The 27947-nt window shown below is 49.7% G+C and overlaps 1 protein-coding gene across 1 annotated transcript in view; it reads right to left on the bottom strand.

The window, feature by feature from the left end:
- The window catches only part of POLR1A (RNA polymerase I subunit A), an 82054-nt gene that overhangs the window by 13741 nt on the left and 40366 nt on the right, over nt 1–27947 (bottom strand). The window contains exons 14-26 of the mRNA XM_002709657.6: nt 27466–27657; nt 14509–14658; nt 13319–13502; nt 10743–10825; nt 10488–10646; nt 8934–9032; nt 7619–7771; nt 6024–6106; nt 3656–3821; nt 2738–2959; nt 1720–1934; nt 900–1067; nt 33–168 (exon numbers count right to left, since the gene is read on the bottom strand). Coding sequence (XP_002709703.3) covers nt 33–168; nt 900–1067; nt 1720–1934; nt 2738–2959; nt 3656–3821; nt 6024–6106; nt 7619–7771; nt 8934–9032; nt 10488–10646; nt 10743–10825; nt 13319–13502; nt 14509–14658; nt 27466–27657 — 2010 coding nt within the window. The remainder of the gene's footprint in view (nt 1–32; nt 169–899; nt 1068–1719; nt 1935–2737; nt 2960–3655; nt 3822–6023; nt 6107–7618; nt 7772–8933; nt 9033–10487; nt 10647–10742; nt 10826–13318; nt 13503–14508; nt 14659–27465; nt 27658–27947) is intronic.

Raw genomic sequence — 27947 nt, 5'->3', positions numbered from 1 at the left:
GGCTGCAGCCCAGGCAGCAGAGAGACAGTTACCTCCCCTAAGCACACCCTGGTGAGCTGCTTCTTCAGGCTTTTCACTCTCTTCAGGGCTTTCTTGGTGTTGAGCACCGGCACGCTCATCATGGGCGTCTTGATGTTGGCGCTGGCCACCATAAGAATCTCCCTCAGCCTGTCACAGAACAAGGGCACAGTGACCATGAGAGGGAATAGCTCCCCTGCTTGTGTGGCGCTTCTGACGATGTCAGCATTCTCTGAGAGCCGCCAGAGGCTATGAGACCTCACAGGGGAATAAGCTGGACCAGAGAATCCCGGGCCCCCTGTATGTACAGTCTCTTCCACAGAGTGCCAACACAAGGGCAAGGCTGCCTGACTCTTGTTTCCAATCACTTGTGCTCTGTATACAGCAGGTGCTTTCTGAGTGCTCACTGAGTGAATGAGAAACGCCCCCCCCAGACTGGACAATGTGTCTCAGCCTCTTGCACTCCATGGGGGCCCTGTGCAGGGTCCAGTGGAAGTGGCAAGGCCAGCGACTGGATGCAAGTGGGTCTGCTCCCCGACTCCTCCTCAGCCACCATCCTGCGCTGTGCATACATTTATTGACGGGCCAGGGTCACACAGGTCATGTCAACTGACACCCCTGGAGTTGGGCAACCAGGTGGCCCTGCATGGGCTTGTTGACAACAAGTGCACAAGCCTCCTGGGTGACTGATGCAGGCAGACATTGGCAGAGCAACCATGGAGATCTTGACAGGTCACAGACACCGGCTGGGCTCCAGAAATTCCAGGCCTGATCCCCACAATGACGAGAGCCCATCACTCTCTCCAGCTCTCACTCTCCACTGGGAGAGGGCTAGGACAGATTCCAGCCCACACCCCCCTCCCCACCCCCGGGCCCCACACCTTGGAATGCCCAGCGTGACGTTCATCTCGCCTCTGCCAGCAAAGTGGAAAGTGTTCAGGGTCATCTGTGTGGAGGGCTCTCCGATGCTCTGGGCAGCCAGCAGGCCCACGGCCTCGCCCGGGTCGCACAGGGAGCGCTGCCACTTCAGCTGCAGCAGGGTCCTCAACCTGGAGATGGCAGGGCGATGCGGCTCGGGAGCAGACACCACACACTGGCGACGCCACAAAACCCACAAACCCAAACCTCTGCCTCTTTCTGGGCTTGTTTTTCCAAGGCACAGAATCCCTCTCATCTTTAAATTCCCACCAGTGACCCTGGGTTGTCCTCAGATCATGCAGCACAGAGCCCAGCGGGCTGGCCGAAGCTCTGGAAGCTCCTGCTGTGTCCGTCACATTTGCTCCTGCGTCCACCCTGAGCCCCAAGCGGTGAAGATTTCTGGGCTCATGTTCACCCTTTTCTTTGTCTACCACACCTGGCCCTGAGTCCTAGAACTGGCAGAAGCTAAATGGGGACCAGATTCCTTGACTTCCCTCAGCCACGCCCATCAAACTCAAGAGAGAGAGGCCACGGCTGCCAGCCTCCATCCCAGCAGAGCCTCTTCCCCGCCTTGGCCCTGATGAGGAACAGGTGTCCACTCCTGCCTACTCGCTCGCAGCTGGCCTGCAGTCCTCAGGGCTTGCAAGGTGCCCCCTCTCCCCACCCCTCTCCTGCTGGTGTCTCAGACCAGGAGGCCATCTTCTTCTTCAGCAGAGGGTAGGGAAGGAGCCGCAAGGTAGATACGACCCCTGCACAGGCCACGCAACACACTGATAGCATTACCTGTCCAGAGAAAGCTCCGATTTCTCATAACTTGTCTCTGCTTGAGCTGCCCACTCCTGACTGTAGTCATCAACCTTTTTTTCAAATGTTTCGGACACAGACCCCAAGTAGATGTCTGGGCGCCAGACTGACAGGCTGGGGTCAGGACAAGGGGCTGCTTTCTTCTGGTATTTCCTTCGGCTCTGCTCATCCAACTCATACCACATCTGCAACATCTGGAAGGAGAGAAGGGTGGGTCTCAGCTACACGGGAGGACAGCAGGAACCCAGTGCTCCTCCCAGGACATCAGTGGCCGAAGATTGAAACACTGGCTGCAGGTGAGAGCAGGGGAAAGAGTAAGACAGAACCTTGGCTGCAGTGAGAAAGCCACCGTGGTGTCCGGAACAGGGAGAAAGTTCAGGTGTCCGGGGCACACCGCCTGAGTGTGACTCTCAGCTCTTCATCCTGGCCCATTCACGCTCAAGTGCAATGACCATGCCACCTACTGTTCACACTCAGATTAATGATGCTGCTGGGACAAAATGCAAGGCCAGGACTGTCCTTGGCCCACCTGGACAGTTGTTACAGGCCAGGTGACTGTGCTGGACCTGTCCGTCCCAGGATCCAGGCTCTTCACATGCACTGTGCGCCCAAGGCTACTCCAGTGAGTGCTTCAAGAGCTCGGCTGTTTCCGGCCCCAGGCTGTTGGTTCAGCTGATGGGCAACACCGGCAGCACAGGGGAAGGGAGGAGAGTGAAGCCGGGCATTTGTCCTGGACCCTTCTCCAACAGGGCTCCTGTCCAGAGGCCTCTGCCCAAAGCCACCCTCTCCACTTCCTGTTCCTTCACATCTGGGGTGGTGAGCAGCCTCCAATCACCAACCCTCGTAAGTTACCTCAAATCACACCCTCTTCCTTGTGCAAAAGTCCCCTCCTCCCATTGCCAGTTGAGTGCCCTGTGTCCTGATGGGGAGCAAAGCCGATTTCACTATTAACCCATACGTTAGGGAAGAGCCCTCACACCCAGCCCCTCTGCATCACCTGCTGAGTCTCCGGGCTGCGGCCGTTCTGGTTCTTGCCCTCGAGGTTCTGGGCTTTCACGGCCGCCTGGATTTTCTGAGAGTAGCGCAGGAAGGCACCGGTCCTCAGCAGGGGGCCGGAATGCTTGCTTTGCCATTTTTTGATGGCTCGGAAGTGGCGCAGAGCTTTCTTAGGATCTGCTTTGGCTAAAACTTCATGGAGATGCTTCGATTTCGTTATGACCTGAACAAACAGAAAGAAATGAGAGTGCGACAGAAGGACCAGGTCACACATTGTCCTGGGATCCAGGCAGCCCAGGCGGAGCCCTGGTGATGCCTCTGACGGGACCTCGCTTTGTGCAAACTGAACTTGGGAGCTGAGGAAGTCCTGGGAAGACAGGACAAGGCAGGGGTGACAGCCAAGGCCCCGGGACACACACCAGAATGGAAAGGACCCGGCACTGGGGCACAGTCCTCAATTTTGCTATGAGTTTGATGACCTTGGACAGGTCACCTTGGTTTGTTTCTCAATCTGCAAAATGGCTGGCTGTCGTTACCATGGCAATAAGCCCTGCAATCACAAACCACGCCAGAAGGGCCTGGGTCCAAACACTGGATCCGCCTCTCCCCAGATGGCTGTTTGAGCTCTGGCACTCAGTTGCCTCTGCTGTGAAATGGGCAGAGTGGTATTTACAGCGCTCGGTTGCAGTGAGGATGAAATCAGTGTTTGCTGTATGCATCAGGTTAGGGCCCAGCACACGGCACAGGTGCTGTTCCAGAGGTGCTCATGCCCTCTGCCGCTCGAGTGATGACAGTCTACAGGGGGCTTTGAGAGGCTCAAGTGCTTGGGGCACTTCCTGCTCTACTCTTCAATGGCCACAAGTCTCTAACTTCAGGGTGGGAGGTCCCGAGCATGGGCACCGAGGGTCTGGCATGCTACCTCATAGTTGCTGGCCAGGAAGGGGAACTGCTTGGGCTGCAGGAACTGCGTCTTGGGGATGTCCAGGCCGTCCTCCCCGTACAGGAACTGCACCACGCTGCCGTCGCTGTCGCGCACCGTCAGGTCATACTGGACGACCAGCCCTTCCAGGTGCTTGATGATGCACCTGCAAGGAGACCATCAGCTCTGCACCTGCCAGGCCTGGACCTCCCAGGGCAGCCTCTGAAGGGGCTGGGGCCAGTGGTGGGGAAGAAAGGGGACTGCTGTTCTGCAGGCAAGCAAGACTCCCAGACAGCGGGCTCCAATGCCCCAGGCTTTGGGCTGCAGCACCCTCACCAGCCAGGGGCTGCGCTTCCTGACAGTCTTCTGGAGGAAGCTGCAGCCTGTGAGGCTGAGAGGCGTGGCTACCACTGCCAGACCAGGCCGCCACCTACCCCCGCTGCTGGGACTACTGCCGCTTCACTCGTGCAACGCGCAGCTTCCCTGAGCCAGCATCCTTAGCTCCACAAGTTGGGTGAGGCAGGGAGCTGGCAGGCATTTTTAGACTCTCAGTCCAGTGATGGTCAAGGATCCCAAGGGGCATCAGAACTACATGCAGATGTGATTTCCCCAACCCAGCGGCCTTTCTCCTCGGTTCTCCTGGTGGTCAGCTGCCTCTCTCAACCTTTGCCTTAATGTGGCCCCTAGGCTTGTCTCTTCTCCTGCCACTCAAGAGGGGATTTCCCAGAAGCCACTATCTCCCCCTAACCTCCTGCCCCCACCCCCAGCTCTGAGGACAGAGCTCTTTGTGAGCTGGCCTGGCTCAGGGCCTGGAAAGGATGGTACCACGTAGCTGCTTCCCTTCTGCCATTGGCCTGGGGGTCTTCAGCCCTCCGCTCCGCTGGCCTCCCAGGCTCGGGCAGCTGCCCTCACTGCATTTCTTTCCACTGGGCTTCTGGCCTTGCCTCTGAGTGCTCGCTGACATGTCCACTTGAAAGTCCTGCTCCTGCCACCTCACGCCCACCCACTTCCTCTTTCCTCTGTAGCTGCCCACACCTGTGCCATCATGGGGCCCTGCAGGCCTGAAACATCTGCTGCACTTCAGCCAGTCACTCACACCTTCTCCACATCTGCTTCCTACTATCCACTGCCACCTTCGAGACGGCCTGTCACCCATGATCCTGGCCTCTCCCACCCAGGCTGTCTGAAATCCTGCCTAGTACCCTGCCTGCTCATGAGCCTGTACCAGCTCCTCACTGGCAGGTGCACCACACAGATGTTCGTGCCTCTGCTCCGACACCTGCTGCTCTTCTGTTCCTACCAGGACCCCTAACACCCTCCCCTCCAGCCCACCTGATTTCAACGGGCCTTGGGAACTCCTGTACCCACATGGAATCTCCCAAACCTAATTTGGCCATTTGTTTTCTAGTCTCTTCTACACTACATATGTACTCATAACCCACTTGAGGGGGATGGAGGTGTACCCCCTGCCCACAGGGAACTGGCCACATGGCCTGTGCCCACAGAGAAGGAGAGCTGGCCCTGACACACTGAGCATTTGAGCTCCCCAGGGCACTGTAGCCCTGCAGCTGGGCTCCTCACAGGCCTCCCCCAACCCAGGTGTGTCTACCCCAAACCCACCCTTTCCTATCCATCCAACACCCGGGGGCTATGTCTTAGGAGTCAGAGGGGGAGAGTGCTGGAACCAAGTGCGCAGCACTGGGAAACAGGCAGCTGGAACAGGAGGCCAGACTCTGAGAGGGTGTGCCCCTTCACTGGCGAGTCCGTGGGGCTCCCCAAGGACCCCACTACCATCATTTCTACAGCATAGGTTCTTGGGGCTCAAGGGGAACCATTACAGAAACATCGTCTGAAGGGAGGCAGGCTGGATGCTGGGATCTTCTGCCCCGTCCTGATGGCACCCTGGAGTTGGCCTTCTTCAGGTTTATGCCAACCCCTCCCCCGACCTGCCCAGTGAGGCTGGTTATAGGGACTGCTGTTCCCTTTCCTCCCGGAGAACAGAGGAGGGACAGTCACACCTCTTTTAGACTCGGCCAGGGACCCCAGGCCTGGAATCTCCCACACTGACCCAGGCTGCTGGGCCTCCCCCCAGCACCCAGCTCACCACTGTCCGAGACCTCTTCCTACATCCTTAGCTTTCCCCATCCCGTCCACCTGCCCAGGACAAGGTGGGCCACAGAGTGTAGGGGCCCCCTGCGTGCGCTTCTGAGCTCACGCTCCACCTATCCTGCTAAAGGGAAGAGTAACTCATTTTTTCTTTCTTTATCTCAGTCCACCCAGAGATGTTTTTCACTCAAGGAATTGTCAATTAAAAGTGAACGATGACAGAGGCTCACCCCAGGGGCCAAGACTTCCGGGTGCTTTTTACCTTTGGAGATAGCCGGAGCGGCTGGTTTTCACAGCGGTGTCGACCAGGCCCTCTCGCCCCGCCATGCAGTGAAAGAAGAACTCCTGTGGGAGGGCGGGACAGGTCTCAGAGGCGGCAGCGAGCGTGTGTGCTTCCTGCAGGGCCTGGGCAACACCTCCTGCGCCTTCCCCTGATCTCCCAGGACCCGGGCTGTGCCAGCTCCTATGGCCCCCAGTGACTTCTGCCCTCCCCTGTGGTTCTTTGTCTTCCCTGCCTGAGACAGGACAGACAAGTGGGTCAGGAGCAACTGCTCCCAGCTACAGGAGTCAGTACGCATCCTGGCATGCCAGCCTCAGGATGTTACCCCATGCCCCATTTCCCAAACAGCACCACTGCCTGGACAAGCCCACACTGTCCTTCCAGTGGTGTTAACAGAGGTACACAGTGTTTGCCCAATACAGACACACATATTCACATGAGTCTAAAGACAGGGAACAGGAATAAGTGTCTGGCTCAGGGTCAGTGTTTCTTGGGATGCCTGCACTGCATGTGGGAGTGCTGGGTTCAAGCCTAGTCTTTGCTTCCATTTCTATCTCCTGCAATTGCGCACACTGGGAGGCAGAGGGTGATGGCTCAAGTACTTGGGTCTCTGCCACCCATGTGGAGATTCAGACAGAGTTCCAGGCTCCTGACTTTGGCCTGGCCCAGCCCTGGCTATTGTGGGCTTCTGGGCAGTGAACCAGCAGATGGAAAATTTCTCTATCTCCGTCCTGCCACCTGTCAGATAATAATAAAGATATGCAGCTCAAATACAAACTTTATGGCACTATGCCATTCCCTATCATGTGGGACAAACTCTGGTTTTCTTCACCTCTCTACTCTATTCACTACAATAACTTCTTGATCTACTAAGGAGTCACTGTCAGAACCTGACCAACTCTGATCTACACTGATTCCCCAGCGATCCTTGCCAGAGGCCATGAACAACCCCTGGAGCAGCCGGGAGCCGTGGCTCTCACAGCCTGCACTCAGCCGTCTGATCACAGGGCCACCCTCTGAGACACACTACGCCAAGGACAAAAGGTGCTACATTCAGAAAGCCATTCCTGGCGAGTATGAGGAGAAACCCTTCTCTCAGAGGAGAAGTTTGCTGCTGTTACTGATGAAGCAAAACTAGCCAGTCAATTCCCCGACCTGAAGGAGTTGTGGGAGGTACCTGGGCACGGGCAATTGTGCTCTCCATGATTCTCCTTTTGGCAATGAGAACACGCTGGGAAGTGGCACCCTTTTTCTAATTGCCTTCATGTGCAGGTGGAAACTGTTCAGAGAGGCCGCACAGCAGAAAACGATGGAGCTGGGACCAGCCTCCTCCATCTTTTAAACATTCACTGAGCACCTACCATGTGCCAGCACTGTGCTAGGCTTTCACGTGACAACGGTGAACGCAACACCGCCAGGTCTCATGGGCCCTCAGGTCTAGTGGGCAAGTAGCAAACGGCCTGGCATTTATCACTTGATTACTTGATCATTCCAGCTAAGTCAGTGGGCGTCACAGGTCACTTCCCACTAAGCTTAGAGATGGAGGAAAAAGTCAATGGGAAAAGCAAAATACATACGGGAGGCTTGATGCCAGTGAGGAATCTCCCGGTGACAAAGCCGCCAGCTCTGGGGGTGAACTCGTAAGGCTCGAAGCAGGGCAGTGACTTGCCAGATGCCATCAGCGGAGGTCTCCGACCTTCCAATTCGATCTGGCCCAGCAGGCATGAGATCTGGGGGGAAGGAGGCACAAAGGTGACATGAGATCCCCGTGCATGCCAGACAACAAGGGACAGTCTGCTCTTCAAGAAAGGCAAAGCAGAGACCAAAAAGTTCATGGAAAAATGGAATTAAAAGGAAAGTTTGTTTTGGTGAACCCGTCCAATCAGGTGAACCTGCCCACTGTTGTGGCACAGTAGATTACGTTGCTGCTTGGGATGCCAGTATCCCATTTTGGAGTGCCAGTTTGAGTCCCCGCACTTTGGCTTCCAATCCAGCTTCTTGATATTGCATACTGAGAGGCAGCAGATGACTGCTCAATTGCTTGGGCCCCTGCCACTCATGTGGGAGACCTGGATGGAGCTTCAGGCTTCTGGCTTTGGCTCAGCCCAGCCCTGGCTGTTGTGGGTATTTGAAGAGTGAATCACTGGATGAAGATTCTCTATTTCTTTTTCTGTTGTTGTTGTTAGAGATTTATTTATTCATTTGAAAGAGCTACACAGAGAGAGAGAGAGAGAGAGAATCTTCCATCTGCTGGTTCACTCCCTAGATGGCTGCAAAGGCCAGGCCAGAGCCAGGATCCAGGAGCAAAAGAGCTTCAACTGGGTCTCACACATGGATGCAGGAGCTCAAATACTTGGGCTGTCTTCCACTGCTTTCCCAGGTCCTTAGCAGGGAGCTGGATCGGAAGTGGAGCGGCTAGGACACAAACCAGTGCACATATGGGATGCTGGCATTGAAGGTAGCTGCTTTACCTGCTGGCCCTCTCTCTGTTACTCTTTAAGTAGATTAAAATAAATGAAGTTCATTAAAAAAAATTGAAATCCATGCAGTTTTTCCATTATTTGCATTTTTCATGAACTTTCTGAAGCTCTGTTACACGCACAGACTTCATGTCTTTCACATTGATGCCATATTTTAATTCTATTTTCCATGCCTTTTCTGAGTGCCCTCATAAATATGCACTAGATGTACTCATGTTTACATTTGTCTCTAACACTGACATGCTAACAATGGTTACTTTCACAGCGATTCCTACATGCTTTTTCAGTTTTCAGTATTGCCACCTTTTATACAGAATGTCGATCCTTTTGAAATCACCAACGACCCTGAAACCTGTGGCCTGCCAGCAGCCCCCCGGCCCCCATGAGCCTGCTGAGCCACCTCTGCTCACACCTGCATCGTGTTCACAGTCGACCCTTTGGCTCCCGATTGCACCATCATCTGCAAGTTGTTCTCGGGGAACTGTCTGTGCAGGCCAAAAGGCATGCATGCCTGCAGGAGGAATCAACACAACGGTCAGTGATGGCCCCGCTAGGTTCAGAAGTTAAGCCCAGGACACACAAGCACCAAAACAGAATATCCTCCCAGAGATCAATGCCAAATCCCACTTGCCATCAATTTTTTTCCCTAGAACCTCTACAGAGAGTTCCAGTCCCCCCCCCCCCCCCCCCCCCCGCCGTGTGCTGCACTTCTACACTCAGCCAGCCCCAAGGTCTCAGAGCAGCAAAAAAGGAGGAGGAAAATGAGAAGCTGAGAGCCTGCATATCCAGTTTGTGTCTCTAAAAAGGAGCAGGGTAAGAATAGCATGTAAGGCGACGCCCTTGCAAACTGGCCCAGCAGAGCCTGGCCTGGCCCCCACACTGCCGGCAGATGACCAATGTCCACACCACTCTCCAGTTCACCAGCACGCTACCCCGCAGGGTGTGTGGGCCTCGCCTTGGCTCTGGGACCGTGGGGAGTGAGCCTGGGGAGAGGCTGCGAAGGGTCTCAGGGTCTGTTTAAGCCCCTGCCTGGGGTTGCAGACATGCACCTTAACATGGGGCGGGCAGAGCCTGGCTGGGAACAGGAGAGCTGGAGGGCGAAGCAGCCATTCTGAGACACTGCTGAAGACAACTCCCCCACCCCCATTTCTATAACCCAGGAAGCGGAGCCCCGCGAAGGCTCCCTCTGAACAAAACCTCTCCAGGACATCACCTGTTCTGGCAAGATGTATGTCTTCTTGGCAGCCTAAGGGGATGCTGAGTGCCAGGCGAGAGGACCCCACCAATGCTGACTTCCCTGGAGCGCTGGCCTTGCCTTCTCCTCAGACTAAGCCCCAAGGCCCAGGAAGCAGGGAGAGGACCAGGCTGGCTCCTCCCAGTCACAGGACGGGGAGTCTCAGTTCTGGGGCAGAAGAGTCAGGGCTTGTGCAGAAATGTCCCTTTCCTTTCTCAACAGCCAGTCGCTGCCTTGGCATTGGGCACGTTAGCTCCTGCCCCTCTCAGCAAGCCTCGGAGCGCAGCCCCACACGTCTCTACTTCCTGTCTGGACATCAAGGCACAGGCTGGCGATGACCCCAGCCCAGGGCCACGAGGCAAGCACGAGGCAGAGCCACAACCTGGAGCCAGACCTCCACCCTGGGCCCCACAGCCTGCTCCTGCAGCAGGCCCACAGGGAAGATTTCCTTCTTCCCTCCCACTGAATGCTGTGACCCCCTGATAAAAACATCACGAGTGAAAGAGCACACGGCATGCCCTTTCGGTGTTAATCACAGCCTTTCCAGACCCCAACTGGTGAGAGAAGGAGAGCTCAGGCTCCTGAAAGGGACGGCTTCTGCCCAGCCCACGCCGCATCAGACTGCTCCACAGCCACACCGCTCCGCAGGGCCCCACGTGACAACCCAAATGTAATTTTTTAAAAATGAGCATTGAAAATGGTGGGGATAAGTGCATGCGCTGCTGGGCTAACCTTGTTAATCTCATTGCTGTAATGGTTCACTTCCTCCTTGAACTTCAGATCAATCATGTTAAAGTCCCTCTGGTCCTTGCCCAGATGGGCATCCTGCCATTTCTCTCGGATCTCATCGCACGACGCGGCTTCTGGCAGGTTGAGTGCAGCCCTGACGGCCTAGAACGACGAAAGGAACATGTCTGGTGGGGGCTGCAGCCAAGCCAGGAGGCGGGCTTCCACTCGGCAGTAGGCACGGCCTCAGCACCTCCTTACCCGGGACCCACACTGGGTGGATTCTTCAATGATCCTGTGTCTCCTGACGTCTGCCTTCGGCTTAACCAAAATATCTTCCACACCTGTGAAGTGAACCAGACAAGCTCAGAGGGAACCAGGCCTGACTTCTCACTGGAATGCCAACTCGACGATGGCACGGCAGTCGGCACAGGGTCGCAGACACAGGAAGCACTTGAACCACGCTGATGAAATGACATCATTACTAACAGAATGCTACTGCAGCTGGTGGGCTGAGCCACGGCCCCTAACACTGTAATCTCCATTTCACAGAAAATAAAACTAACGCTCAGCGTTGAGCTACTTGCCCAAGGTTGCACAGGTAGAAGGCAAACCTAGGCCCGTGTTCCAAACTTATGCTCCTAGCCACCAGCTGTCCTGTCTACTCCATTCAGTAAGTATGCGTTGGAAGAATGGGAGAGGGAAAAGTAAAGGATTCTGGATAAAAAGCTGAGTTTAGGGCAAGAGAGGGAGAGCATCCTGGCGTTGGCTCCCAGAAACTGTGTGTTCCAGAGGCCAATCGAGCCCAGGCACAGACACGCTGGGGCCTGGGTCACTTCAGGAAGGCCCGTCCTGGCTCACAGGCTGAGGAACTCCACCTGCTGGGCACAGTATGTCCTCCTACTTCACCTCTGCGCGTGATCTCGCGAGTCCTCAGCCAAGACCTGAGTGGGAAGAACACAGCTGGCTGTACTGTTCAAAGGCCGGGGCTAAAACTCCTGGAGATCCCAATGTGTCGTCTTGGAAACTAGAAGACTTCTGAAGAACCAGTGTGAGCACAGGGGGAAGAGATATTCCACAAAAGTGGGCCCTCCCCTGCGGCCAGCGCCCTGCACTAGGCCCTGGCTGAGAAGGGCTGGAGGGAACTCAACCTCTCCAGCCGGTCCTCCCCTCGGAGCCCAACTCCCAGCTCAGCCATGCTCTCTCTCTCCCTCTCCTCTCTCAGCCTTGCAGCATCTGGACTCCCTTTGGGCTCAGGGGGCCAACCTCTGTTTTTAAGCAGAGCTGCAGGCTTGGCTTGTTTGTAAAGTTTGGTTCTCATCATGAGCTGGGTGTGGAATCTTCCTCTATGTTTCATTTTTAAACCTCCCCAAACTTTTGCTTGTGCTTATTCCAACTGCTTGAAACATTTACATTTTAAGAGTGTGAAGTTCTTAGTCATCACACATCACTGTCTGCCACTGCCCTGGGGGTGAGGCTCCTGGTCGGGTTTCTAACTGGAAGTGCAAGGGCCTGGACACAGGCGCCTCCATCCGCCACCCAGGCCCAGTGCAAGAATTAGGGGGGGGGGGGGGGGGGAAGGTCTCAGTCATTTATAATCCTTAGTTTGGTAAAATAACTGACTATACAAGCTGTTTGTTCAAGGGTGCTTGTCTCAATGATACTGGAATGAAAACCTGGAAACAGCCTAAATGTTTAATTACAGGAACTGGTTGAATAAGCCACAGTACATCTATACTGGTGGAATAATCTGTAGCTGCCAGACATGAGGCTGTAGATTTATATTATGATCCTGGGGAACATTTCTAAATACATCTGGAGATGGGGGAGGAGGGGACAGATGATCAAACAGCATGCAGTAAAGGACTTCATTTTTTCTCAATATATCTATAATATGAAAGTCTAGAAAGACACACATCAAACTGATACTAGCAGTTTTCTTTGGCAAACGATGTTGGGGGACTGTAAGTTCTCTTTAGGTCTGTATTTAAGAAATATTTTCCAATAATTAAATAAATTAGATAGTTACAAAGTAGGACACGTGTAATGCAGACCCCACTGCAGCCCAGGGAACAGACTGACTGTGGCAGGCCCGCAAGCACACAGGATTTTACTACCACCATCACTGGCATCACCCACTAGACAGTCCTGACAAGTGCCGTGGTATGAGCTCAACACGCAGCCCCTCCTGGCATCCTCCCGAGACCACTGCAGAAGGCCTGGACTCTGCTCCCTGTATGCACAGCCGCACCAGCCTGAATGAGCTCAGCCCATGGCTGGGTCCTTGGGCAGCTCTCCTGCCGGCAGTCCCGCTCCATGCATGGAAGCAAATGGCACACTTGTTTTCTGTATCAAAGCTGGTTTGCTGAAACAGCGAGTGCTCATTTTTCAGAGAGTGGTCCCTCTGCCCGTCTTAGAATCAGACCAACAGTTCTGCCTCTGAGGGGTGTTTTCAGCACTTCTGACCACGGGGAGACCCCCGTGTGGAGTGCGGAGGACCCAGGGAATTCTGGAGGGCACTTGCAGGAGAGAATGAGGGTGTGCATGAGTGTGAGAAACCAGTCTCAGGGCCAGAAACTGTAAAGGGTGAGATTAGGAGAGGGTCAAATGGAAAAGGGCGGGGGGGGGGGGTGGTGTCACTGTAGGCTGTTAAGGGGCAAGGAACACCTACTGGGTGGGGAGGGGCACATAGCACCAAGAGGGAGTGAGGCCTGCCAGCAGGTGAGGATGTGCGTGGAGAAGGAGCAATGGCAGTCCTCCCAAGGGTGACAGCCCAGTGGCCATGTGGTCCCCAGAGGCGGGGCCAGGCCACTGCTCCGGGCGGCCAGGGAACTCACCCAAGGTGAAGCCCCTGTAGAGCTGCAGGTAGGCGGTAAAGAGGCGAGCCAGGCAGGTGAGGACCTTGCCGCTGGTCTCGCCCCCGTAGATCTCATAGCAGCAGTGCACCAGGCCGAAGGCAGAGCTCCCGTAGTGTGCCTTGTCCAGCACTCCGCAGAGCAGCTCCCCTTCCTTGATGATCACCTGTGCAGGGAAAAGCCACTGAGGCCGGGTTGCAGGGGACGCCTCCGGGGGAAGCATACCATTCTCCTTGATTCGATATGCATTAACCTCATTGTGTGTGTCCCTCTCCTGCGGCCTGCCTTCAATCCTTCATCGAAACAAGCAGGGTATACATGAAGGTAATATAGCTATAGCTTGTAAATAAAGCAGGTGAGCACACACAGACTAACAGCTTTCATTCTTTCCTTTGTAAGCATCTCTCTCTTACCAGGATGTTTATATGTTCCCCTGCTCCCCCCATTCACCCATAGTGAGCGAGTACCCTTGACAAAGACCTTGTGACTAGAAATGAGAACACCTAGAGCTTCAACTTCATAATTATGACCTGGGCCTAGGTACTCCCTCCTTGCACCTGGGGAGTAGGGACAAAACCTTTCTAACAACCTCTAAAGCCTGCAAGTGTACTTTCAAAGAGTTGGGTTACAGCTAATGAAAAGAATCTCAAGCTACATAATAAGCACAGGCCAAGCACCTGCTAACAGAGGACAACACAGCTACAGCCTCAGGTACTTACTAAGACCCTGCGAGCTGGGAACCTGAGGCTGCCCCCCACTGAGAACACAGAGGCCTTAGAAACCTCCAGGGTGGGCTGCTCCACTGCAGCCTCACAGCACCTGGGTTCCACTACCCTGGGCCCGGTTCCCAAGCTTGGAGCTGCCATGCGTGTGACCTTGTAGCAGTTCAGTTATCTTGCGTCATACCATTGTCTGGAAGGAAAATATGTGCTCTGCTTTTCCAAGGCCTGCAAAATCAACTCCCACTTTCTGCTAAAGAAAACTCGCAGCTTCCCAAACCAGCTGTGAGTTTCAAACGCTACAGATCAACCCTGACTTTTGCCGAAACAAAAGCTCAGACCCACTTGGGCACAGCTCCTCCCCTTTTGAGGAACTGCACCTATTTCTGCGAGTAGGTCCCTGTCTAACCCTGGGGCTAGAAGTCTCCAATGCATCCAGCCGGCTGGCCATACCTGGGACTCACACATCGAGTTGGGGTCAAAATTGGGAACAGGTCGAGGAGTTTCCTTAACCCAGGCTTTCCCGCTGATCTTTGCCTTCCCAGATAAGTTCAGTGGGATGTGGTCCTCTGGGATTATATTTATGAGCAGCGTCGAAACAACCTGGAGAGAAAAAGAGCACAAAGCTGACTGTAGGAAGAAAAGCTGAGAAACTCCCGTTGGGGAATTCCTCAGGGTACAGCACCACAGAGGGGGCCTCCTCTGTGGGGCAGATGATTTCTGTTTTTATTGAAATGACTTCAGAGTAGAAACAAAAATAAGCCAGTGAGAACTTCACTGGGAACTTTATCCCTAAAATAGTTCTTCCTAAAGTGAACAACCCCCTAGACCTGAATTAAATTCCTGGTCAGGCCAAGGGAAGGAGAGAATACGTAGTAAAGAATATGTAGTAAAGAACAAAAGTAAAGCACTGGCAGGGCTGACAAGTGATGGGGTGACCACGGGAGCCCCAAGTGCCTGAAGCAAGCCAGTCCCTGAGGGAGGCACGGCTGCAAAACTCTTCCCAGAGACATCTTTTGTTAACTCAGGCCCCTCCAAATGGACACTGATCACACCTGGTCAGGAACTTCCCCCTGCAGAACCGTCTGGACCTTCTTGGGGCACCAAGGAAGGAGACGCTGCAGAAACTAAGAATGGACAGCATTCCTGCTTAGCAGCCTTCCCACAGGGGGCCTAAGGCAGCCAACGCAGAGACAGGCCGGGCAGGGACGCTCCAGAGGTCACGGCCACGCCCTGGGTGGGGGGCACATTCTTACTCTCTCTCAGCCCTGGGGTTGCTCATTTGCAGAACTGCAGACAAGACTCATTAGTTCACCAGGCATGTCAAGTGCTTAGTATGTGCCAGGCACTGGGAACAGCTGTGAGACGTCATTCTCGGGGGATCTGTGGTTTGGAGGAAAATAAAGTGGGCAGGAGAACTGGAGTGCAGCAGGGGAGGGTAAGTGTAGGAAAGCACTCAGAAGCGCCTTCACCAGAAGGTTCGATGAGCAAGGGGCTGTGCAGACGTCAGGGGAGATGACGTGGAGGCTTCCATCTGTGCTTTTCCAGAATGCTCCTGGGCTACCAAAACAAAATACCACAGACAGTGTGGCCTGTACGTGACAAAAACTTATTTTTCATGGTTTTGAAGACTGGGAATTCTAAGATCAAGGTGAATCTGGCGTCTGGAGAAGGCCCTGTGTTTTTATTTCAGGGAGCTCCCTGGGGCCTCTCTTGTGGACTCCTCCCACTCCAACCTAGGCACCTCACATACTATCACCTTGGCACTGAGATTTCAACATATGAATGGGGTGGAGTGGAGGGAATACAAGCATCCAGGTCATAGCAGGTTCTGATTTAACTTTACAGGATCATTTTTTCTCTCCCTCTCTTTGTATTTATTTATTTATTTATTTGAAAGTTAGAGCAACGGAGAGATAGATGGACAGAAATATCTTCCATCAGCTGGTTCACTCCAGAAATAGGTGCAACAGCTGGGGGCTGGGCCAGGTTCAGGTAGGCACCAAGAACTCCTTCGGGGTCTCCCAGGGAGATGGCAGGGGTCCAAGCACTTGGGCCAACTGCTGCTGCTTTCCCAGGAGCATTAGCAGGGAGTTGGATAAGAAGCAGAGCAACCGGGATTTGAACCGACACTAATATGGGATGCTGGCATCCCAAGGTGCAACTTAACCTGCTGTACCACACGCTGGCTCCTGGTTCATTTGTTTTAACTACATTCCTGGTCTAGACTTGGGGATGAAATAAATGCCTTAGAGAAGAGAGAGGCCTCCTGAGCAACATGAGTGGGAAGGGCTGATCCTGGACAAGTGTTTACTAAAACATTCTGGGAGAGGAGCGGAGTGTCCTGCATTCCTGTACCGAGGTGCATCACAGGGCGTGTGGTTGAGGTAACTGCTCAGGAACCTAATGGCTTCCGTGCAATTAGCTTTTTACAGAGCTAAAGAACAGAAATCAATGTGTTTGGCTGGAATTAATTATAGCTACTGAAAGGCCAGGGAGTCCCTTCTGCTGCCCCAGCTGGGTCCATCAGAGGGGCCATCCACCAACAAGTGGTTGCTAATGGGAGGCCATGAGAAGCTCAAGCAGCTGCTCTCTAGAATGCCCGAGGGGAGCCAGCTGTCCCTGGGGACAGTCAGGGGCCAGCTCCAGAAGGCCCAAATGTGCACATTTCCGCAGGGGAGCAGGGTGGGGTAGACAGTCTGTGTAACAGGCGCCAGGGATGGGGAGAGTGCTAGGAGGAAACAGCTGGCATCGGCAGCCCTTTGTGTGGCTGTGGCACGCCCCACGAAGTAGCATCTGTACCTGAGTGCGATGAGGACAGGGCAGTTAAGGGAGCGGCTGCCTTTCCACACACAAGCGCCATGAGCAGGGCACTACCGGCTGCAGCAAGGAAGCTTCTGAAGGAAGCTGGCAATACTCCCTATCGTCCCGGCAGAAGACGGGCAAAAGGCCACGACCCACACTCTCCGCACCTCAGCTCTGCAGGAGGCCAGACAGGCGAGGGAGTCAGGGCAGGAAGGTGAGAGTTCCCGGGGATGCCTCCCACAGGTGCACCTCAAAGTGCCACACGCATAGCAGGGGCCACTGGCCAGGCACAGTCAAGATGGTTTTAAAGACAACAGACACTCTTGTATCCAAACATTATGATATAAATACAGACTTAGGAATAGAAGGGGACGTCATTATTCTAATAAATGGGGAGGCACCTAGGAAAAACCCACAGCTCAGTGACAAAAGACTGCACACTCTGGCTAAAATGGAAAAAAAGACAAAAATGTCTACTCTCGCTATTTCCGTTCAACAATGTACTGGAGGTTCTAGCCATGGCACTCAGACAAGAGAAGAATTAAAAGGCGTCTACACTGAGGAGAAAGAAGTAAACTACCTTTTTTTGCAGATGTCATGACCATATACAAAGAAAATTCTTTAAGAGTTCACAAGAAGATTATTAGAGCTAGTAAATGGCTTCAGCAAAGCTGAAGGATACAAAATCAACACATAAAAGTCAATCAGCAGGACTGCTGTACTTTGGCAGTGAATAATATAAAAATTACACTAAGGGAAAAATCCGTTTAAAATAGCATCAAAAGAATAAAATGATCAGGAATAAATTTAACCAAAGAAGTGTAAAACGTGTATACTAAAACTATAATAACACTGTTCACTAATATCTGAACAGAATAAATGGAAAGATTTCATGGATTTGAAGCCTCACTGTTGCTTAGATGGCAGTTCTCCCTAACTGATCTACAGATTCAGTGCTATCAGAATTCTATTAAAATCCTAACTGCCACTTTTACAGAGACAAACGAACTGATCCCAAAACTCACACAGAAATGTAAGGGACCTCAAAGAGCCAAAACAATCTTGAAAAAGAACAAAGTTGGAAGACTCACACTTCAGGTTTTTTTGTTTTTGTTTGTTTTTCTTGACAGGCAGAGTTAGACAGTGAGAGAGAGAGAGAGAGAGAGAGAGAGAGAGAGAGAAAGGTCTTCCTTCTGTTGGTTCACCCCCCAAATGGCCACTACGGCCGCGCACTGTGCTGTTCCGAAGCCAGGAGCCAGGTGCTTCCTCCTGGTATCCCATGCGGGTGCAGGGCCCAGGCACTTGGGCCATCCTCCACTGCCTTCCCGGGCCACAGCAGAGAGCTGGACTGGAATAGGAGCAACCGGGACAGAACCGGCACCCCAACTGGGACTAGAACTCGGAGTGCCAGTGCCGCAGGCGGAGGATTAGCCTAGTGAGCCGCGGCGCCGGCCCACAGTTCAGGTTTTAAAACTTACCGCAATGCAACAGAAATCAGGTCAGTGTGACATTGGTGTGAAGACAGATACATTGATCCACAGAAGAGAATGAGAAGCCTAAAGATAAGCAGCTGACTTATGGAAGGGGTGTTAAGAACATTCAATGGGAAAATAAAAGCCCTGTAGGGGCCAGTACTGTGGCATAGCTGGTTAATCCACTGCCAGCAGCACTGGCATCTCATATGGGTGCCAGTTCAAGTCTGGGCTGCTCCACGTCTGATCCATTTCTCTGTTAATGTACCTGGAAAGGCAGCAGAAGAGGGCCTAAGTCCTTGAGCCCCTGACTTCGGCCTGGCCTAGCCCTGGCCATTTTGGCCATTTGGGGAGTGAACCAAAGATGGAAATTCTCTCTCTGTCACTCCTTCTCTCTCTCTATCACTCTGCCTTTCAAATAAATAAATAAATCTTAAAAAAAAAAAAAAAAGTCTTGCCAAGAGTGATGTTGACACAATTGCATATCTAAGATTGAATCTGGACCCCTACCACATAAACAAACAACAATTCAAAAAGGAGGACCAAAGACCTAAATTTAAGAGCTAAAGCAATGAAACTCAAATGGAAACACAGCTGTACATCAGCATGGCCCTGGATTAAGTAACAGATGTTAGATATGGTAACAAAAGCAACAACAGAAAAAGCAGATAAACTGGATCGCATCAAAAATTAGAAGCTTCTGCATGCTAAATGATGAGAAAGTGAAAAGACAATGTGCAGAGTGGGAGAAAACATTCACAATTGTTTATGTGATACAAGTCTAATGACCAGAATACTTGTATACAAAGAACTCTTAGAACTCAGCAATCAAAAAGACAACACAATCAACAAAGGGACAGAGGGCATGTAATAGACTTTTCTCCTAAGAAGACACTGCACATGGCTAGGAAGCATGTAAAAAAATGCTCAATACCATTAGCTGTTAGGGAAATGCGAATCACAATCAGAACAATATACCACTTCACACCAAGATGGCTATGGAAAAGAAGGGTGAGGCAGAGTGTGGAGACACTGGAACCCTCGGGCATAGTGTCACTCATGTTCAATCGGACTTGCCCCAAATGGTGGAGTTAGAAACGTGCCAGGGGATTCCAATACAATCCCATCAAGGTGGCATGTAGCAATGCCATCTCACTAGTCCAAGTGATCAATTTCAGTTCACAATTGATTATACCGATAGGTCTAAGAGTCAAAGGGATCACACAAACAAGACTAGTGTTTGCTAATACTAACTGATAGAATCAAAAAGGGAGAGAACGATCCATCATGGGAAGTGGGATACACAGCAGACTCATAGAATGGCAGATGTCCTAAATAGCACTCTGGCCTCAGAATCAGCCCTTAAGGCATTCGGATCTGGCTGAAGAGCCCATGAGAGTATTTTAGGCATGGAAAGCCAAGACACCCTGGGAGAAAAAAAAAAAAAAAAAAAAAGGAGACCTAACTGAAAGATCTCTGCGAGTGAGATCCCAGTGGAAAGAACGGGGTCATCAAAGAAGGAGGTACCTTTCTCTGAAGGGAGGAGAGAACTTCCACTTTGACTGTTGGAATAAGATAGAAGTCGGCGAACTCAAAGGCTTCCATAGCCTTGGCAACTCATGACTAGAGCCTAGGGAGATTACTGTCGCCATAAACAAGAGTGTCAAATTGTTAAGTCAACAACAGGAGTCACTGTGTACTTACTTCTCATGTGGGATCTGTCCTTAAAGTGTTGTCTGATGTGAAGTAATGCTATAACTAGTACTGAAACAGTATTTTACACTTTGTGTTTCTGTGTGGGTGCCAACTGATGAAATCTTTACTTAATATATACTGAATCGATCTTCTGTATACAAAGAGAATTGAAAATTAATCTTGATGTGAATGGAATGGGAGAGGGAGCGGGAGATGGGAGGGGCGCGAGTGGGAGGGAAATTATGGTGGGGGGGGAGAGCCACTGTAATCCATAAACTGTACTTTGGAAATTTATATTTACTAAATAAAAAAAAATAGTGTCACTGCTTTGAAAAAAAAGCTGGAAAGTTCTTCAAAAAACTTAAATGCAGAATTACAATATAACCTAGTAATTCTACTCTTGGCTATACAGCCATAAGAGCTGCAAACACATGTGCACACAAATGCCAGTATGCACATGTTCACCACAGCTTTATTTCTAACAACCAAAAAAGGGAGACAAACCAAAATTTCCATTCATCCATCAACTGAAAATAAACAAAATGTGGTATAGCCATACAATCAAATAGTATTCAGCCCTAAAAAGGAATTAAATCTTACAATTTAGAAGAGTCTTGAAAACATTATATATTATAATAAAATATTATATTATAATAAAACATTATATATTAAATCTTACAATATAGAAGAGTCTTGAAAACGTTATATATTGGGGGCTGGCTTTGTACAGTAGTGGGGTTAAGCTGCAGCTTGCAGTGCCTACAAACCATACTGGAGTAGTAATTCTTGTCCCTACTACTCTGTTTCTGATCCAGCTTCCTGTCAATGTACCTGGGAAATCTTCAGATGATGGCCCAAGTGGATCAGCAGATGGTGGCCCTACCACTTACATGGGAGACAAAGATGGAGTTACTGGCTCCTGGTTTTGGCTTGGCCCAGACCTAGCTTTTGTAGCCATCTGGGGAGCGAACTAGTGAATAGAAGATCTCAGTTTCTCTCTCTCTGTATCACTCTGTCCTTCAAATAAATAAATGAATAAATAAATGCTTAAAAAAGATTATGTGTTGGGTTGGGTGTATGGTCTAGCAGCTAAGATGCCTGTATCCAGTGCCTGGGTCCGAGTCCTAGCTCTGCTTCTGCTTCCAGCTTCTTGACAATGCACATCTTGAGGGGGCAGCAGGTGACAGCTCAAGTAGTTGGGTCCCTGACCCTTGGATTGAGATCCTGGTTCAGGGCTTTGGCCTGGCCCAGCCCCAGCCAGTGCAGGCATTTGGGGAGTGAATGGTAAAGATGGGAGGGCTCTTTCCCTGCTCTCAAATAAATAAATTACATCATGTAAAAGAAGGGAGTCACAAAAGGCCATATATTGTATGATACCACTTATGATATCATTATGTACAAATTAGGCAGATTCATAGAAACAGAAGTGGTAGGTAGGGGATAGGAGAACTGAAAGTGACTGCTAATAGTTGCAGAGTTTCTTTTTGGGGTGATGGAAATGTTCCGGAATTAGCGATGATAGTTGTACAATACAGTGGATGTACTAAAAACCACTGAAATATACACCTTAAAGTGATAAATTTTATGTTAAATATGAATTGTGTATCAATTAAAAAAAACAAACAAACAAGGGAGTGAGACAAGATGACCTGAGGTCCCTTCCTGTACTAACATTCTAGAAGTGTTTCATTTCCTTTCTGATCATAAACCATTTCTCATATTCTGCAGGTTTAGTGGTTATTTGCAACATTCTCTTAAACTATGGAATATTTATCTAGTGAGATATTGTAAATGAAAACTAACAAATTACTGCTATATGAGGGTACTTCAAAGAGCTGTGGGAGGGCTGGCGCTGTGGCACAGCAGGTTAAAGCCCTGGTCTGCAGTGCCGGCATCCGATATGGGCACTGGTTCGAGTCCTGGCTGCTCCACTTCCAATCCAGCTCTCTGCTATGGCAGCTCTCTGCTATGGCCTGGGAAAGCAGTAAAAGAAGGTCCAAGTCCTTGGGCCTCTGGACCTTTGTAGGGGACCCAGAGGAAGCTCCAGGCTCCTGGCTTTGGATCGGCCCAGCTCTGGCCATTGCAGCCATTTGAGGAGTGAACCAGTGGGTGGAAGACTCTCCCCCATCCCCTTCTGCCTTTGCCTCTCTGTAACTCTGCCTTCCACATAAATAATAAATCTTAAAAAAAAAAAAAAAAAGCTTGTAAAAAATAATTAAAAGTTGATTTTGGCATAAAAATTCTTTGAAATTCATGTAGTTTTTTCATAAGACATGTTCCATGAGCTTTTTGAAGATCGCCACTCATGCACATATTTCAAAATTTTATTGCACCAAGATATATTGAGTTTTTAATGCCATTTTCCACAAACTTTCTTAAGTACTGTTGTGCTATGGATTGAATGGGCCCTGTCTCCCCAGAACTCAAATGGAGACTTGCTCTGGCAGGGAGGTCTTTAGGTCACTGTGGGTGTGCACTCAAGAGAGGTTCTCATGAGATGGCTCATTATATGAATTCAAGGTCAGCCCAGCTTCTCTCTCAGCTTTCTCACTCACCATGTGATCATTTCTCTGCAGCCACCACGACCAGGATCCACTAAACAATGGAGCCATCTCATCCTGAACTGCAACCTCGAAACTATAAGCTGAAATATACCTTTTCTTTCCCGAGAAGCTCCTCTCGGATACTTTAAAGTGGTAAAAGCAGATTAATGTATGTCATATGTGATCACATGAGTGACTCACAGAAAGGCATGACTTACCACATGACCCATTTAGAGAAAGTTCAAGAAAAGACAAAACTTACAGTGTTAACATGGGAATCAGGACAGTGATCACCTCCGGGGAGGGGCAGATGGTGGGAGGGGCTGAGGGAGATGTTCTGGGGGTGCTGGTGACAACCTACCCTACGTTCTGGTCTGGGTGAGTTTTCCAAGGTGTATTCACCTTGCGAACATCAGCAAGCTGGGCGCTAGAGTTGTGCAAGGACGGGCAAACTCTGTTTGGGCATGCTCTGTCAACAAATGATAAGACCTCTGATTCACAAAAAAAAAGCAAAGCACTCAACAGGTATCTGAAAGGTCCTAGAGAAACAGGACAGGACTTCGCTTTTTGGGGCAGTGTACAAACTTCCCAAGCTGAAGTTCCTGCTTCTAAACATGGCTCTTCTCTGCAGAACCAGACTGAGCCACTCACCAAATTCCTGTGTGATGGACTCACTCCTGCCCTTTTTTACATATTTGAAGAGAAACAGCCTGTACCAAAATTTTGTGAAACACTGAAAAAGTCTCAACAGTGACACACGTTAAAGCTGGGTCCAGGGCCGGCGCCGCGGCTCACTAGGCTAATCCTCCACCTACGGCGCCGGCACACCAGGTTCTAGTCCCGGTTGGGGCACCGGATTCTGTCCCGGTTGCTCCTCTTCCAGGCCAGCTCTCTGTGTGGCCCAAGAGGGCAGTAGAGGATGGCCCAAGTGCTTGGGCCCTGCACCCGCATGGGAGACTAGGAGGGAGCACCTGGCTCCTGCCTTCAGACAGGCGCAGCGCCAGCTGTAGCAGCCATTTTGGGGGGGTGAACCAATGGAAGGAAGACCTTTCTCTCTGTCTCTCTGACTGTCTAACTCTGCCTGTCAAAAAAAAAAAAAAAAAAAAAAAAAAAAAGCGGGATCCATTTTCTAATTTTACTTGGTTATACAGTAATCACCACAGCTTAGAAATATCAAATAAAACAAGAAAGAAAGGATCCTTAATATGAATAAAGCTATTCTATCATCTTGATCTTTTTAATGCCAAGTTTATCCTCATATGCATTTAAAAAATGCTTGTAACTGTGAATGCACATAGAATTGTTTGATCTGTTTTTCTCCTTGAACACTGTCATAGCATTTCCAGACTGCTGCATGGTCTTTCAAAACCATCCTTACAACAGCTCCATAATATCCTAGCAAATGGATCTGCCATAATTTACTTAGTCCCAGTGTTGAGTTATCTATCTTTTTCCAATTCTCTACTATAATAATAAACTATGATGTAACAGATTATTTCTTTCAAGCAGCTTTTCCCACATTTTGGATTATTTCCTTTGGCTGGATCCCTGGATCAAAGGGAGGAACATATTTGTGGCTCTAGATATTTATTCTTTGTCTACTATTTGGCTCTATTTTGACTACACTGTTTATGTTTATATAAAATATTATTGGAATTTGTACGCTTAATTACATAAGATTTACAACCCATTGATTTCCAAGATAATCTGAAATGGATGCTTTTTAAAATAAAGACATATAAACAGGAAAAAAAGTAGAAAAATACACATAGCTAACTAAACAAGGCTCGGCAAACTACAATCAACAGGCTAAATCTGGCCTATCAACCTGTTTTTGTAAATAAAGTTAAGCTGGATTGCAGTCCATGGCTCCTTTTATGTCACATCTGTGCAGCTGAGTAGCTGCAACAGAGACTGTGGCCTACAATATGTAAAATATTTACCATCTAGTTCTTTACCAGGAAAAGCTTACCAATCCCTGAACTAAATTATCTAGATTCAGAGGTTTTAATTTTAAACAGCAAAATCCCTCTCTTATTGCATTGAATCAACTTCCACTTCTGGTTAACAGGACCTGATTTACCCGCCCATTAGAAATAACAATAAAAACACAGATGACCATGCAACAGTTTCAAGACACTGACAGGAGGCAGTGAAGGAAGGATACAGTAGAGTAGATTGTTAAGCAAGACAGACCACATTCCAAGCCATAAGGCAAAACTCAATGAATTTAAAAGGATTTAAGACACAGTGGAATTAAACTGGAAATCAGCAACCAGGATATCTGGAAAATTCCTAAATATCTGGAAACTAACCAATATATCTCCAAATAATTCATGTTGGAAAAAAAATAATCAAAAAGGAAAACTAGAAAGTATTCAAAAAGGATGAAAATGAAAATGCAACATATAATTTGCAGGATGTCACTTAAGTAGAACTCAGAAGGAAATTCATACATAAAATGCCTGTATTAATGAAAAGGGCCTTGGGGCCAGCATTGTGGCATAGAGGGTAAAGCCGCTGCCTGCGATGCCAGTATCCCACATGTTCCACTTCCAATCCAGTTCCCTACTAATGCACTTGGGAGAGCAGAAGATGGCCCAAGTGCTTGGGCTCCTACATCCATAAGGGAGACCCAGATAAAGCTTCTGGCTCCTGGTTTTGGCCTAGCCCAGTTCTCACCACTGTGGCCATTTGGGGAGTGAACCAGAGGATGGAACACCTCTCTGTCTTTCCCTTGCTCTCTGAAATTCTGCCTTTCAAATAAATAAATCTTTAAAAATAAATAAAAAAGGGTTTCAAGTCAATGACTTCAGCTTCAGGCTTAATTAACTGGAAAAAGAAAGCAAAATAAACCCAAAGTAAATAGAAGAAAGGAAGCAATAAGAATGAAATCAATAAAATATAAAACAGCAAAAACAATAAAGAAAGTCATTAAAGCCAAAAACTGATAAACTTCTACTAGACAAACCAATCAGGAAAAGGTCCAAAATAAGAGAGGTGACACCACTAGTTTCTACTTTAGCAAAGAACAGTAAAGAATACAATGAACAATTTTATGTCTGTAAATTCAACAACTTAGATGAAACAGACAAATTCCATGAAAAACACAAACTACTAAAGCTCATTCAACATGAAACACATAACCTGAATAGTCCTATCTCTATGAATTAGTCCATTTTGTGATGTTTCCACAAAAATAACCTAGATTATCTCCTCATAGTTCTAGAGGCAGGAAGTCCAAGATGGAAGGGCTGGCACCTGGTGAGTTTCCTGATGCATCATTCCATGGCAGAAGGACAAAGAGGGGGTGAGTGAAAGGCACCAAGGGGCCAAATTCATCCTTTTTCTTTTTAAGGAACCTGCTCCCAGGATGGAGAACCCACATGGCCTAATCACATCTTACAGGTCCTTCTCTTGATACTGTCACACTGGGGAAAAGTTCCCAACACCTAAGCTTCAGGGGACACATTCAAACCACAGCAGTCCACTGCAGAAATGGAAATTTTAGTTAAAAACTCCCACAAAGAAACTCTAGGCACAGATGCCATCAGTGGCAAATTCTACCACACATCTAAGGAAGAAACAGTACCAAAACTACATGAATGCTGGCAGAAAACTGAAGGAGAGCAAATTCTGCCCAACTCATTGCATTGTATGAGGCCAGCATTACTCTTTGTTACCAAAATCAGACAACTACCAATAGGCCAATAGGCCAATATCCTGATGAACACAGATGCAAAGACAATTATAATAAATTGAATGGGCCGGCGCCGAGGCTCAATAGGCTAATCCTCCACCTAGCGGCACCGGCACAATGGGTTCTAGTCCCGGTAGGGGTGCCGGATTCTGTCCCGGTTGCCCCTCTTCCAGGCCAGCTCTCTGCTGTGGCCAGGGAGTGCAGTGGAGGATGGCCCAAGTGCTTGGGCCCTGCACCCCATGGGAGACCAGGAGAAGCACCTGGCTCCTGCCGGCAGCAGCGCACCATCTGCGGTGGCCAGTGGAGGGTGAACCAACGGCAAAAGGAAGACCTTTCTCTCTGTCTCTCTCTCTCACTGTCCACTTTGCCTGTCAAAAAATAAATAAATAAATAAATAAATTGAATGAAATAACATACAAAAAGAGTCGTATTGCGAACCAAGTAAGGTTTATCCCAGGAATGGTAAGGTTGGCGTAACAAATGAAAACCACTGAAGTACCTAAGTCCATAGACTTAAAGAATGGTAGAACCAGAAGAGATCAGTAACATGAGCTCCTTTTTTGGATGAGCAACTGAAGCCCACAGAACCACGACTACATGGCCAATTAGAAGCTGATCCCCAAGGCTGAACGTGGGAGGTCCGGCCAGCAGTAGAGAATGTCTTTTACCCTACCTCATTATTTGATCACTAGGTATACTATTATTTAGTTATTTTGAGAAGAAGTAAAGTGCGATGCTGTGGGAGCTGGAAAGGCCTGGGTCTGAATCCCAGTTTTGCTTGCTATAGCCTTGGGTATGTATATAAACTTCTCTGAGTCTCAGTAATACTGTTTGCTAAAGGGAGATAACATGGTGTCTGAATCACAGGGTGGTGGTAAAAGGACTGAACGGGTGACGGATCTAACACACTCAGGAAAACGCTTGGCATTTCACAGTGGGTAATACTACTGCTTCCACCACTACTTATCATCATCATATCTGGATTCTGAGGACACCAAGTCTAAGTTATGCAGCCCAATCCTTATAGATACTCCCTTGAAAGCACCCAGACACAGGTACCCCCCAAAAATCAGACTATTTCTTGATAAGCCCCTTCTCTGTTTCTGGCGTGGATCCTCCTGGAAATTAGAACTGTTACCTGCCTTTTCTCTTTCCTTTTTCTTTTAAATATACGCTGAGTATTTTCTCCAATTACCTGCTTTCCTGTCCACAGTGGAAAGGGTTTCAGAATGGCTGGAGGCAAGAGCTTCACACGCCCCACTTTGTCTGTGAGTCCTCGGTACACCAGCTCCATATATTGTTCCCGGGTGAAAAAACAACCCCGAATCGTCATGTTTGCACCTGAAACCATGTGATCCTGGATCAGTCCTGCCAATGGCTGGCCATCCTACAGACCAAAACAGATTAAAAACAGAAGAGCAAAGATCAATTTTGAGTAAAACTTTAATTGCTAATCATCTGCTTAGAAGACAACTTCTAGCAATAGTCTTCCCTGTATCCCTGTGTTGTCTTGTCCATGTCCTCACTAGGCCTGTGCTTAGGAGCAAACCGCCTCCCCAAACCCACGGCCAGGGCTTCCTGTCAGTCTCCACTTTTGTCACTGGCCCACTATCCTGAAAACTGCTTCCAACTCAGCCAGCTTCCCAAACTTTCTCTGCTTAGTATCATCTGGTTCTA

This window comes from Oryctolagus cuniculus, chromosome 2 (assembly GCF_051225735.1).
Source record: "Oryctolagus cuniculus isolate XC-2025 breed Fujian yellow rabbit chromosome 2, ASM5122573v1, whole genome shotgun sequence".
Lineage (NCBI taxonomy): Eukaryota > Metazoa > Chordata > Mammalia > Lagomorpha > Leporidae > Oryctolagus > Oryctolagus cuniculus.
The sequence above is the reverse complement of the archived record's forward strand: the minus strand, read 5'-3'. Positions and strand labels throughout refer to the sequence as shown.